Source organism: Gavialis gangeticus, unplaced genomic scaffold (genome assembly GCF_001723915.1).
Source record: "Gavialis gangeticus isolate Ggan-Ray unplaced genomic scaffold, GavGan_comp1, whole genome shotgun sequence".
In the NCBI taxonomy this organism is placed as follows: Eukaryota; Metazoa; Chordata; order Crocodylia; family Gavialidae; genus Gavialis; species Gavialis gangeticus.
The window spans coordinates 14967310-14978838 of NW_017728980.1; the positions used below are offsets into that span (position 1 = coordinate 14967310).

At 48.9% G+C, this 11529-nt stretch overlaps 1 protein-coding gene across 4 annotated transcripts in view; it reads left to right on the forward strand.

The window, feature by feature from the left end:
• The window catches only part of NCAM1 (neural cell adhesion molecule 1), a 254244-nt gene extending 249589 nt beyond the window's left edge, over positions 1–4655 (forward strand). For all 4 annotated transcript variants that reach the window (XM_019510735.1, XM_019510744.1, XM_019510753.1 and 1 more), the window contains one exon: positions 2264–4655. In XM_019510735.1, coding sequence (XP_019366280.1) covers positions 2264–2384 — 121 coding nt within the window. In that variant the 3' untranslated portion in view covers positions 2385–4655. The remainder of the gene's footprint in view (positions 1–2263) is intronic.
• Positions 4656–11529: the final 6874 nt, after the last annotated feature.

Here is an 11529-nt window from a genome sequence, read left to right on the forward strand (position 1 = left end):
GTATGAGGGGTCCAGGCAGGGTTTCATGCCAGGAACGGGTCCTCTCGCATCTGCTGTGCTCATACCACACCGCACACTTGGCAGGCGAGCAAAGCAAGGCCGTTTTGCTACAGCCTAAGCCATTCCTGCTTAGCCTGGGGTCAGGGTCCTGGTCCACGGAGCCGGAGGGCTGGGCAGGAGTCACGGCAGACCCTTGAGAGCAGAGGAGTGTGAAGGGCTGGCTGGAAAGCCTGGCCCTTCTCCTGTTGTGTGGCGTAGCACGTGCGGCCGCCTGCCTGGCTCCGGCACACCCTTCTGGCTTCCCACTCGGGTGCCGTTCCCCCTCCTCAGGGCAGTTGGGCCAGGACTGTAGTAAGCTGAAGGCGTTTTACAGCTCAGATGTGTTGTAGAGGCAGGTTCTAGGCAACACGTGACTAAACCAGGCATCACCTGGGACCGTTTGGCCACCCGTTCCCCCTCAGCACAAGCAAGACGATGGTGCTGCTCCTCCAGGGTCACGTCATTGGTGTGCTGTCGGGGTGGGCAGTGTCCAGGCGGTCCTGAGGCTCCTGCAGCTGCGTGGCAGAGCCCACGGCTTGTCTCTTCCTTCCCAACCCAAGCCAAAGCAAGAGCGGCTCCCAGAATTGTGTAATTGGGACCAGTCCAGATGATGCTTTGCCAGCCAGTTACTGGAGGCGACTGTGCAGGTGCCATGCAGAATGAGCCTCTGAGCAGGGAGATGTCCAGTCTGGTCCCACTCCCCACTGCCCAGCCTGTGAGTGCCCCAGAGTCTGGGATCAAAGCATCTTGGGAAGGTTCATTGTGGGCATGAGCATCTTTTAAGCTGGGCTGGGCTGGGCTGCCTCCTGGGTGATTTCACAGCCTGTCTCTTGGACTCGGGGCTGGGGGTGAGGAACATGAGGGCCTATTTCGTGTTTCAACTGTCCCCGTTCCCATAACAGCTGCCAGGCTGGTCCCATAAACTCAGGCTTCCTTGCTCACTAAGTCCTTGCAGGGAAGCAACAAATGTGCTGGAAATGCGTGAGCCATGGAGATCAGCAGATTGCTTCCATCTGTGGCTAGGGGTGTTGATTTCTAGGCCTGCTTGATTCAACTTTAAAAAGCCTCAGCGGCTTCATGCCGGCGGAAATGTGCGCCGTGTCTCCCCTCTCATGTATGCATGTCCCTGGCCTGGGAAGGGTAGAAGACCGTGCATTTAGTTTTGCTCAATTTGAGGCTCGTGGCAGGAAAACGCATCCCTGGTTGCAGGTTTCAGCATGAGACGTGTGAAGGAAGGAGCTGAGGCTCTGCAGGGAGCTAGCATAGCTGGCACTTTGAAACACAGATATCCCCCGTTACTTAAGTGTGTGTCACAGACTGCGGGCCAGGCCGTGGGTCTCGTCTCAGGTCCCTTCTGGGGGAAGAGACGTTTCTTTTCAGCTTCTGGACGGGTGCTGGGGAGGTTTCGGCACAGGCCTTTGGTGGAGCTGGAAGGCAGTACGTTGCATCAGAAGAGTCCTAGGGGACCACGCTTTCTGCTCTCGCTTGGGGTAGTCCAGTGCTCCTCTAACCTGGGTTGGCCACAGGGTGGAGGGAAGAAAGGTGGTTTCTGGGCCCATTTTTCCGTCCCCATCCGACTGGGCCACACTGTGACAGCTCAGCAGGTTTCAGCCCAGCCTTGTTTTGGAGGGGATCAGCCCAGTTAGAGTTGGGAGAATAAATTAGACCAAAGCCCTCCCTTTTTTTTTTTTCTCCAACCTACCACTCAATTCTGGGACTTAAAATACTTTTTGCAAGAAGAGGGGCCCTCTCCTCTTAAAAAACCCAAAAAACCCGATGTGCTTTGATTGGACACTTTGGTCGTGTGGTGTCATTGTCATTCCTTGATTGAGCAGTGTCGAATTAATTTCCCAGCTGCGTGCTCCTGGTTTCGATTTTGCTCTCCATGAATAAATACCCTCCGGCACCTGTTTCAAATGAGCTTTTCCTATGAACGCTGCTGCCAGCAGCTTTGTCCCATAGGACATGCATGGAAGTGGAGTGAAAAAGGGGCAGGAACAAAGTCAAACAAATACTTTATCCAGGGTGGAGCAGGGTTTTTAGGATGTTCCCCCAACACCAGTCCAGCTGCTCGAGGGCAGGGCAGTGCTTTGTATGGAAGCACTGACTGTCGAGTGATTGAGGAGCGGGTCCTTCCTTAATGCTAGCGTATCCCATTGGAAAAGCAGAGGAGCTGGGTGAGGACTTGTCTCTAACCACTGTCATGTCGGCGTTTCCCCCACAGGAAAACCCCTGTAGAAGAAAAATCCGAAGTGCAAGCAACAGAAACAAAGACACCTCCAGCAGAAGTCAAGACGGTCCCCAACGAAGCCACACAAACAAATGAGAACGAGAGCAAAGCATGATCAGCGAGAGGAAAGTAACAAATGACAGAACAACTTCACCTGAGCATTTAAACACAAACCACAATACACATCTCATTCCTCTAGTGTCTTTTGCCTTTTTTTAAGAAAAAAAAACAGACAGACAAAACAGAAAATGCATAAATGGGGAAATCTCTTTTTTTATTTTATTTTATTTTTTTTGTAGGTTTGTAGAAAAGTTCTATTTGTTGTGCACTTGCTTTTAAGGAGAAAAAAAATAATTATGTTTTAAAAAAGAAAAAAAGGTTAAAGGTTTAAACCCACAACCAAATCGGGGCTTAGCTGGCCCTGCACATAGTGGAGCAAACAAAGTTACAGATACCAATTGCAAACTGGTTAGGAAGCTCAAAACCAAGTAGATTCAGGAGGGGAGAAATTCCCCGTCCTTTCTGTTCGTCTAACAGATGAGACGGCTGTTCTGTCACATGCAGCCGGTACTGAATGAACAAAGTCCACAATTTATTTTTATACTTTTCAGTCGAGTTTGAAATATGTAAATCCTCATGAGTAAGTTATAATTTCTGTTCACTTTGTATTTGTTCAGTATGCAAAGTGTCTCTTGCCCTTTGTGACTGAATCCTGTTCTCCAACTTAAGCGTTTATTTGGGTTGTTGTTGTTGTTACGTTAGGAAGAATGCCAAAATTGCAGCTTCGGGGATATATTTCAATTTGCAGTATTCAGACTTCTACATTTCTTTCATTTTAATTTTCTTTTTTTTCTTTTTTTGCCAACTTTTGTTCTTTCCAGTGTTTACAATTGACAGATATTTTTTTTTAACTTTTGTTGTGTTTAAATGTACGTGTAAAATAGCTGCCTTTTTTTTTTAAAGTAAATACACTATAGATACTAGGTTAGTAGCATGCTTGCTTTGCAAAGGGAGACAGTTTTAAATATGGATGTTTACAGTAGTTGTTTCCCCTTTATCATTTTTAATAATTATTATTATTATTATTATTATTTCTTACTGGAGTAAGAAGAACAGTAATGCCATTCGATTTTACTTTCTGTGGATGTCCCACTTCCCACCAAATTAAGGCACTTACCTAGCATTGCCTTTGCTCATGCTTAGCTTTAAGCATAAGAGTTGTTAAGAACAGAGGTGCTTAAAGCCAATCGTGAGCTTAAGGCCTTTGCTTGGCTGGGGCCTGACTGCATAAGAGAAATATAATCTCTGCTTTTCTAAGACATTCTCCCCTGTTCCTCCCTCGGTACCCTCCCAAAGCTTTGCCAAGCACAAGGGAGGTTGTACAGTCAGGGCTGGTCTGGTTTCAGTGAATGCTGTTTGAACATCTCAATCCCCCCCCCGCCGCCCTTTGAAAAACGATAAATAATTCTTACTTTCTTTTAGCCTAGAAAGCTAGATCTAAAAGGAAAGAGTTTATGCACTTCAGGAAATGAATGTCGTCATTTGAGGGGTGGTAGCGCTATAACCGACGGGAAAGCTCCCGTGGACTTCGGTGGCCTTTGGAGCCCGTCTCCTGAAGGAGGCGGAAAGAGGTACACAGGTTGTGCGGAGGGGCAAAGCAGCACGAGCGACGACTGCTGTTGAGAACCGCTCTGCACAGATTGCCAGGCACGGGGCCGGGCACCAGGCAGGAGGAAAGTGGGATTGCGTGGAGGGAGACCAGCCCTTTGTATAGAAATGTTCCTCTTTGAATCTTTTTGTTCGTTTGTTCGTTTCGTTTCGGTTTTTTGTTTGGGGCTTTTATTTGATTTTTTTTTTTTTCCCCCTTTTGGTTTTTCCTTTTCTTTTCCCATTCTACTTTAGATCTACAAGCTTGTGCACTGTGGGTGCGTGACTATTTTAGTGTGAAACGTGTTTTTTGTCATAGTATTGAAATAATGAAAATAAAATTTAAAAAAAAAAACTTCAACATAGTTTGGATGTGGAAGGTGTAGCAGATAGTTCAGATGAAAGGAAAAAAAAATTTATTCAGGAAAATAAATAAATAAAGAGAATAACTCTTATGAGGAACAGAAGCCTTTAAACGAGAACTAAAAACGAACAAGCAAACCTGACTACGGCAAACATTCCTTTGCGCTAAGGCAGTGAACGAAAGGAAAGACGACTTTGGGTGAGGAGACTGCAGTCTGGCTCAGCTACATTGAACCACGCTCTTCAGTGTACTCTTATAATTATGCAGTCTTTAACAGTGGCATCGCTAGATTATCATTTCAAACTGTGAACAATAATGGTCTTGTCATTTGCTAAATGTGGGGTTTTTTGCATTTTTTTCCTCAGCTCCTGGGGATGGAAATGGAGGCTAACTGTATATATATAGGCACATACACACACATGCACCACCTGTCCTTAACATGCCACCCGAGTGGATGGGTCTTTGATTAGTGCCCCCGTGGCAAGCACGCCCCTCGTTTATACCCATCAGAGCAGCGTGGGCATGATTGAGGGGCAAGTTGGGCGCGGGGACCGAAGGGAACTTAAAAAAAATCAGATCAAATCAATGTCTCAAATTGTGGTGTGAACGGCCACCTTGGCTTCTAGCGAGGAGGAGCCTGCCTGGCCGTGGGTTGGAGGATAGTGCGTACCTCAGTTCATACCGGTTACCGAGAACATCGGTTCGTCCCTTGTGTGACGTTGTTGACGGCTTTGACTTGCTTTGCCAACTCTGTTCTATACCTCATAAGTTATTACCCCTGGATCGCTGAGCAGCTCTTACGAGGCAAATGCTGCACGATTCGAATCCTCTTGAAACGGGTCCGCGTCTATTTGACAAGGATTCGGAGTTTAATACTGTCACCTAAATTGACATTTGTCTCAACCAGAAACCTGAATCGAAAGAGCCCTGCTGCCTTGTGCGGGCTGAGAGGCGAGATTTGAGGGGTGCCCATCATTTCTAGGCGCTGGCACACCCTGTGGTTACCTGAAGATGAGTAACAGAGACCACCCTGCCTCTGTCTATGCTTTTCCTGGTGTTGCTCGGTGACCAGTACGTAGGGACTGACTGGTGAACACATGTTTATGCTTCTCCTTTACCAGAGAATAAGTCATTTTAATTTAGAAATGTTCTGCTTTTCTGAACGAAAATAGCTTAGGCTTCATTGTTTTTTATTTCATCCTTTGAAGAGGGACCAACTTGACGCCGTCTATGCTGTGTATATTTATATATGTATCCAGCCCGTACATATATATCTATATAGCCACTCAGACTGATCAGCTTCTAGTAGAGGAGTGATTGCATTTCACGTTGCACCATATGTAAGGTAATGAGACAATAGTGCATCAAACTGTTCAGCTTTTAGAGTGGAGTTTTATTTTCACACTTTTGTATGGAGCCTTCAGACCCCGGGTTTTCGCACTAGGCTGTTTTGATAGTGGTTCTCAGACCCTCCATTGACATCCCTACCCACCATTCCCTACTTTTGGGGGCCTTCTATCTTGTTATAAGAAAAACAAAAACCTTTTTACCAAGTGAAACATGGATACCACCTTTGTTTCCATTCTCACCAGTGTAAATACTGATACTAACTGAGAATTTTGACTTTGCATTCTGTCAGAATACTTGTGTTCAAATAAAAATTACAAAAAAAAAAAAAGCCCATGCTTGAAGTCCAGTCTTTTCACGGTGTGTTGTGTGACGTGTCCGCACGTAACCCCTGCTCCCAGAAATGTTTGCAGTGCAGTTCCTTCCACTGAGTTAACCCCCTTGAAGTTAATGTAAAGTCTTTGGTGCATGAAGTTAAATGTGTCCTTAAGTCTCCTTGGATCAGGATCTCAGGTGGGAAAGCTGATAGTGGGTCTGACAACTGCATGTACCTTCCAGATGGAGTGGGAGCAAGAGTGGTACTAGGTGTCCTGTGAATGTGCATGGCGCACGCTTTCCCTCTGCCACGGGACCAGTTGGTGCCTGTACAAATCCGAGCCCTGCTCTGATGTGCTGAGATGGCATTGCTGGGAGGCCCTTTGGTCCTAAAGCCCATTTAAAATGGCAAGCAGGCTGCACAGCACAGGTTCATAATGCACCTCTCCAGGGACATGGCATATGCAGACACACAGACTTCATATGGGTACCAAAACCCAGCCACTCTATTTCAGCTGACCAAAACTACACAGGTCAGGACAAAATAAGGTGCGCCTGCCTACATGCCCCTGCCTCAGTTTCCTCACCCCTCAGGCCTTCTGTGGGTTTATGCCAGAGACCTTTAAGGAGTCTGGGATCCATACTCCAGGACGTGGCACCTCTTCCCAGCTCTGGAGTCCCTCTCTCTGCCCCTTACCTTCTTTCTTGGCTGCTCCTACAAGTGAAGTGGCCTCTTTGCTGGGAAAGCACGCTCCTCTCTTTAGCCTGTGTTTCTTTTGTTTCTGAGCTCCCAGGAACAGGTTCTGATGGGCAGGTTTCATAGATTTCATAGACATTTGGGCTGGAAGGGACCTCAGAAGATCATCGAGTCCAGCCCCTCGTCCAAAGGGCAGGAAGTCAGCTGGGGTCATAGGATCCCAGCAAGATAAGCATCCAGTTTGCTCAGGTCTACGCTGATATTTAACGTCAGGGTCATCCTCAACCAGACCAAGCCACATCATCCCTTGGCTGGTTGTTCAGACCAGACCTGTTCCCTGAGCACAGCCCTTCTAGGAATTGGTCGGCCCACTACTTGTCTCTCCCCTTGCGCTTGGGTCTAATTATAGGCAGTAGAGACAAGAAGATCTTGCAGAAGGGGCAGAAGAAGAAAGTGATGGGGTTGCTGCTGGAGGATGTCCCCCTGCACGCCCAGGTGAGTCGCAAGCATGCTGGGCGGAGGGTCTGACCGGGCAGCAGATTGAACCCTGCACCCTGAAGTTCAGCCGGGTGTCTGGGCTGGATGTAGAGATGGGGCTGAGCACATATCAACGGAGGCATTCAACAGCCACGATTCATGAGGGGTACAAGCACATTCCCCAAATGGTCCCAGCACGTAGCACTTCCTAACCCTGCAAACTCCCCTCTGCTTTAAAAAGCTGATAGTTGTCATTAAGGTGGGATCCCCTTGGAAAGCAGCAGCAGAGCAGGCCTCTTCACTGGGTGCAAGTGGAAATGAAGGAAAGCAGTGTACCCTCTTGTCATCAGGAGGTTTCCTGGAGGGACTTGCAGACCCTGGACACGTGCCAGATTGAAAGATGCAAATGCTTTGGCCCAAGAACTCAAAGGCGGTAAAGAAAAATCTCTGCTTCTAATCAGCAACTCTGTTGTGCATTGCTCGCAAGCCAAGGGTTCCTGATGAGACACTGGAAGCCTGTGAAAGGCCTGAATGGTTAGCTGGAAAATATTTCAAGGTCAGACAACTGCAGATTATACAAAGAATTGTCAGGGCTGGAGCAAGGGCAAGTTTGCAGGGACTAAAGATCTCCATGTCTAAAAACCTGTTAGACCCAGAAGTGAGAATTCCCACCACCCTGCACTGGCCTGGCTTTGGGAATGCAAGGTCACTTGTTTAAACCACAGACCACGAAGTTGGGAGCTCAATGTTTGTAGGAGTCCCCGCACGTGTTAGAGCAGGGGTGGCCTGGGCAGCCTCTGTGTGTGGTACACGACAGATGAGGGAGGGAGCAGAAAGCAGAGCAGCAGGTTGGGCAGAGGAAGGGGATCCAAGTGGCACGGGAGGAGGGTGCGGGGCTTCTTTGTGCGACGCCTGCCAAAAAAGTTGTTGTTGGAGGATGCAACACTAATGCTGGCTCCAGGCGACGGCGCTGGAATGTCAGGGGCAGCGGAAGGGGCACAGCTGGATGTCGGGTGTAGCTCGCACTGACGGACGATGTGGTGCTGAGCCTGGAGAAACACTGCAGGGACTTTGAGGCAACTGAGAGCACCGTGACAGGACTGGGACACGACTGCGAACGTCACAGCCTTTCCGTACACGCTGAAAACAAGTCACCCTGCGTCTGGCCACTGCGGCTGAAACAGCTAAGTTGAACCACAGCCCAGGTCCAGCTAAGTTGGACTTTCTAGTAGCCAGTTTCTGGCCTAGTTGTCTTGACCAGCATTGTCTTGTTTATCAGTTGAAGAATAGGCCACAAACCCAGTTCGTCACTGGTGAGACCCTACAGACTTCAGTAAGTGCCATCTGCTGCCGCTTTGCTGCAGTTGGCCACGTTGCATCACTTAACCGGCGGCATCAGTGGCGATACTGCACAAAGAGTAGGTAGGATGCAGGAGCTGAGAGATGCAGGGAGGGATGTAGTCTTTTGGGGGTGGGGGGGGACGTTATTTTTCTATATGGATCCACTGTCTCGGGGAAGCAACTTGTGTGAGATGGACCAGCTGTTCTGCCCAGCCTTCTCTTCCAAACCAGGGACCCTTAGGCATCCACACAAAGCCCGCCACAAAAGATATATTTTTAACGCTTGTTCTTTCTCTCCAGCCGGAAACTGCCCTGGAGGTACCTGGTGTGGAAATGCTCGTTTCCGCCCAGCATTTCCCAGAGTGAATTCAGGGTGTCTGGGTTTCAGGTGAGCTCAAATGGGCACGAGCCAGCTCACCGATCACGTGCATGCCTCCACGTGCACTGGCTTTGAGTGACGTCCTGAGTCGCAAGTTAGCGTCTCCCAGGAGCGAGTGCTGCAGTTGGATCTGTCAGAGTCTGATCTGAGTATGATGGACGACGGGGAAAGCAGCCCCATCACGCACAACTCTCCCATCCGCTTTCCTGTGGGCGAAGTTAACTCCATTCTTGTACATCTCATTGCTCCGGACGGGCTCAGACGAACAGCGCCGTGGAGCCGCTGCCAACAGAATGCTTCCTATGGAAACCAGGCCCGCATTTAGCTTGTCAAAAGCACTCTGATTAATGTGCGAGATGAAGCTAATGAGATTTAATTCAGTTCCTAGCCCTGCTCTCATGGGACACGAGGAGAAGAAATTAGAAATCTGATTTGTATCAGTAACTGGATGCAACAGCCAAGAGTTTGGCTGTACTCTGCTCATCCGCCCGGGAGAGCGGCCTTTTCTCCTGCACTTGCTTCACTGGCTATTTCGGTGCTGAAGCCTGGCTTTCTGTCCCAGGTGCCTGTTGCTGCTCTCAAAAAGCCAACAGCCTACAGCAGTCCAGAATCACATCCTGGGCCTCTAGTTCAGGCATTTTTCCTTCACCTTTCCTTTCTTTGAGCAAAAGTTTCCATTGGGTTGAAAAGCAACAAAGCAAAACACAGGCAAAAAAGCCCCATTGGACAGAAGAAAGGCAACAGAGCTCTGTTCAAGACGGATAAACCACAATCCCACTCCTTAAGCCAGTCTCTGGTGTCAGACTGTGTTTGTGTCAACCAGCGTGAGAGAGTCTTTTCCTGAGTCGTGTCCCGGGAGTCACCCGGCAGTGCCTCGCGATGGATGGAGGCACTTCCCTGGTGCTGGGCTTGTTTCCTGCTGCAGTGTCTTAATGAACGGTGGGGAGCTCCCGTAGCCTTTCCTCTTCTCTCAGAGATTAATTGAGGTGCCTGGGACGCCTGCCCTAATTTACTGTTGCTGCAGAGCACATGCCAGCGTGTTAAGAGTGATGAGTTTTCTCTCCCTGTGTTCAATGACAAATAGGACCGAAAAACTCCTCGCTAGATTTTTGTATTTTCTCCAGTCGTTCATCAGCCTTGAATCCTCCCTGCCATGGCAGTTTTTTAAGTCCTTGTGTTGATGCCACAGTTGTCCTGCTGTGAATGCCATGTTGGCTACGTGGATCCCTTGCAATTCTCCTTGCGCTTCGGGGTTGACCGAAGGGCGAGTCCCTTCTCACGCTGCGGTGGAGAGAGGTGGAAACTCCTTGCAGAGTTTATTCTTATTCTTCATGCATTTAGACTCAGGTGCCAAATTTCCTGATAGTGGCTACACTTACAGGGATTACTTTGCAAGACACTGGGAGCCAGATTTTCCAACGGGTTTAGGCACCTGGTCCATATTGAAGTCAGTTGGACCTGGGTGCCTAAACGACTTTAAAAATCTGGTCCTCAGATGCTGCAGTGTTTAGGGTGAGATCAGACAGGATGTGGTTCCTTGCCTATGGATACTGTCTAGGACACAGGCCTGTCCATCCTGATGCTCTGTCCATGCTCTGGGTGAGGTGTCTCAACTCTGCCTGCTTCGTGCTCCCGCTCTGCTCTGCATCCAAAATCCACGGCCCAGGAGTTGGAGTGCACAAGCGGTGTCTCCGTTCCCCTCTCAGCTACAGCAGGAGGGAAGAGGAGCGACACCCCAACGGCTAAACTCCTGGGAGATGAACGGTGCTCTTTAACGAGACTGGAAGGCCCTGCTGATAAATCACCGGTTGATGCAACTGTGACTCATTTTCATTCCTGCAAGGGGAAATTTGCATAAAATTAAGCTTTAAAGCTAAAACAATTCAGGAACGTGACAAGCCATATTGAGAGCTCACAACGCACGGCCACTGGAAATACAGGAGGAGAGTCCAAGAATTGACTTTAATCAAAAGGCGAAGAGCAGGTATAATACTTTGCCAGTGACATGTTCCAGGGGCGAGAAGCGCATGCACCAGTTCATCTTAATACCATCAGGTCGGGAACCGTCCTTGCTGCCCGGCTCTGAGAAGCGAAGGTCATTTCCCAGTTTTGACACGATTGTCTCACCTGCTGCTGATGGCAGGGTGTGATATACTGCGGAGTGGTTTGTGCACCCAGGACTAGAGAGAAGATCAATGGATAGATGTGTGCCTCCGCATTTCCATGCCATTCTCTGCGGCTGGCAGGGAAATCTTGGCTCCCTGTAAGTTGTGCGGATGGCTGGCTCCCTTCAGGACTGTCACCCTGTTCTGACTTTCACCCCGTTCAGAGGATCATGTCTCAGCAGCTCAGAAGCGATCGCATGATCCCACCCTAGTCTGAGCACTCGGGGGGCCTGCAACGTGAGTACTGTGCTATGAACCATGTTTCCCCTGGCTGTTCCCTCTTGGGGTTCCCATTCAATCTTCAGCCCCTCACTGGAAGCACCCACGGGCCAGGGTCCGGCGCTGAACAAAACTGCTTCTGTTGCAAGCTTAGCTGATAAAATAAAAATCCCAAAGCAAAATCCAGCCCTGCCCAAAGGCCCCAAACTTGCAGCGCCCAAGTCCCCAGAGCACATAAGCACAGCCTTGTTGGTGAAGAGGCTCAAGCAATGCCAATCTCCTAAACATTGCAGGTTTAATCTTCATTAA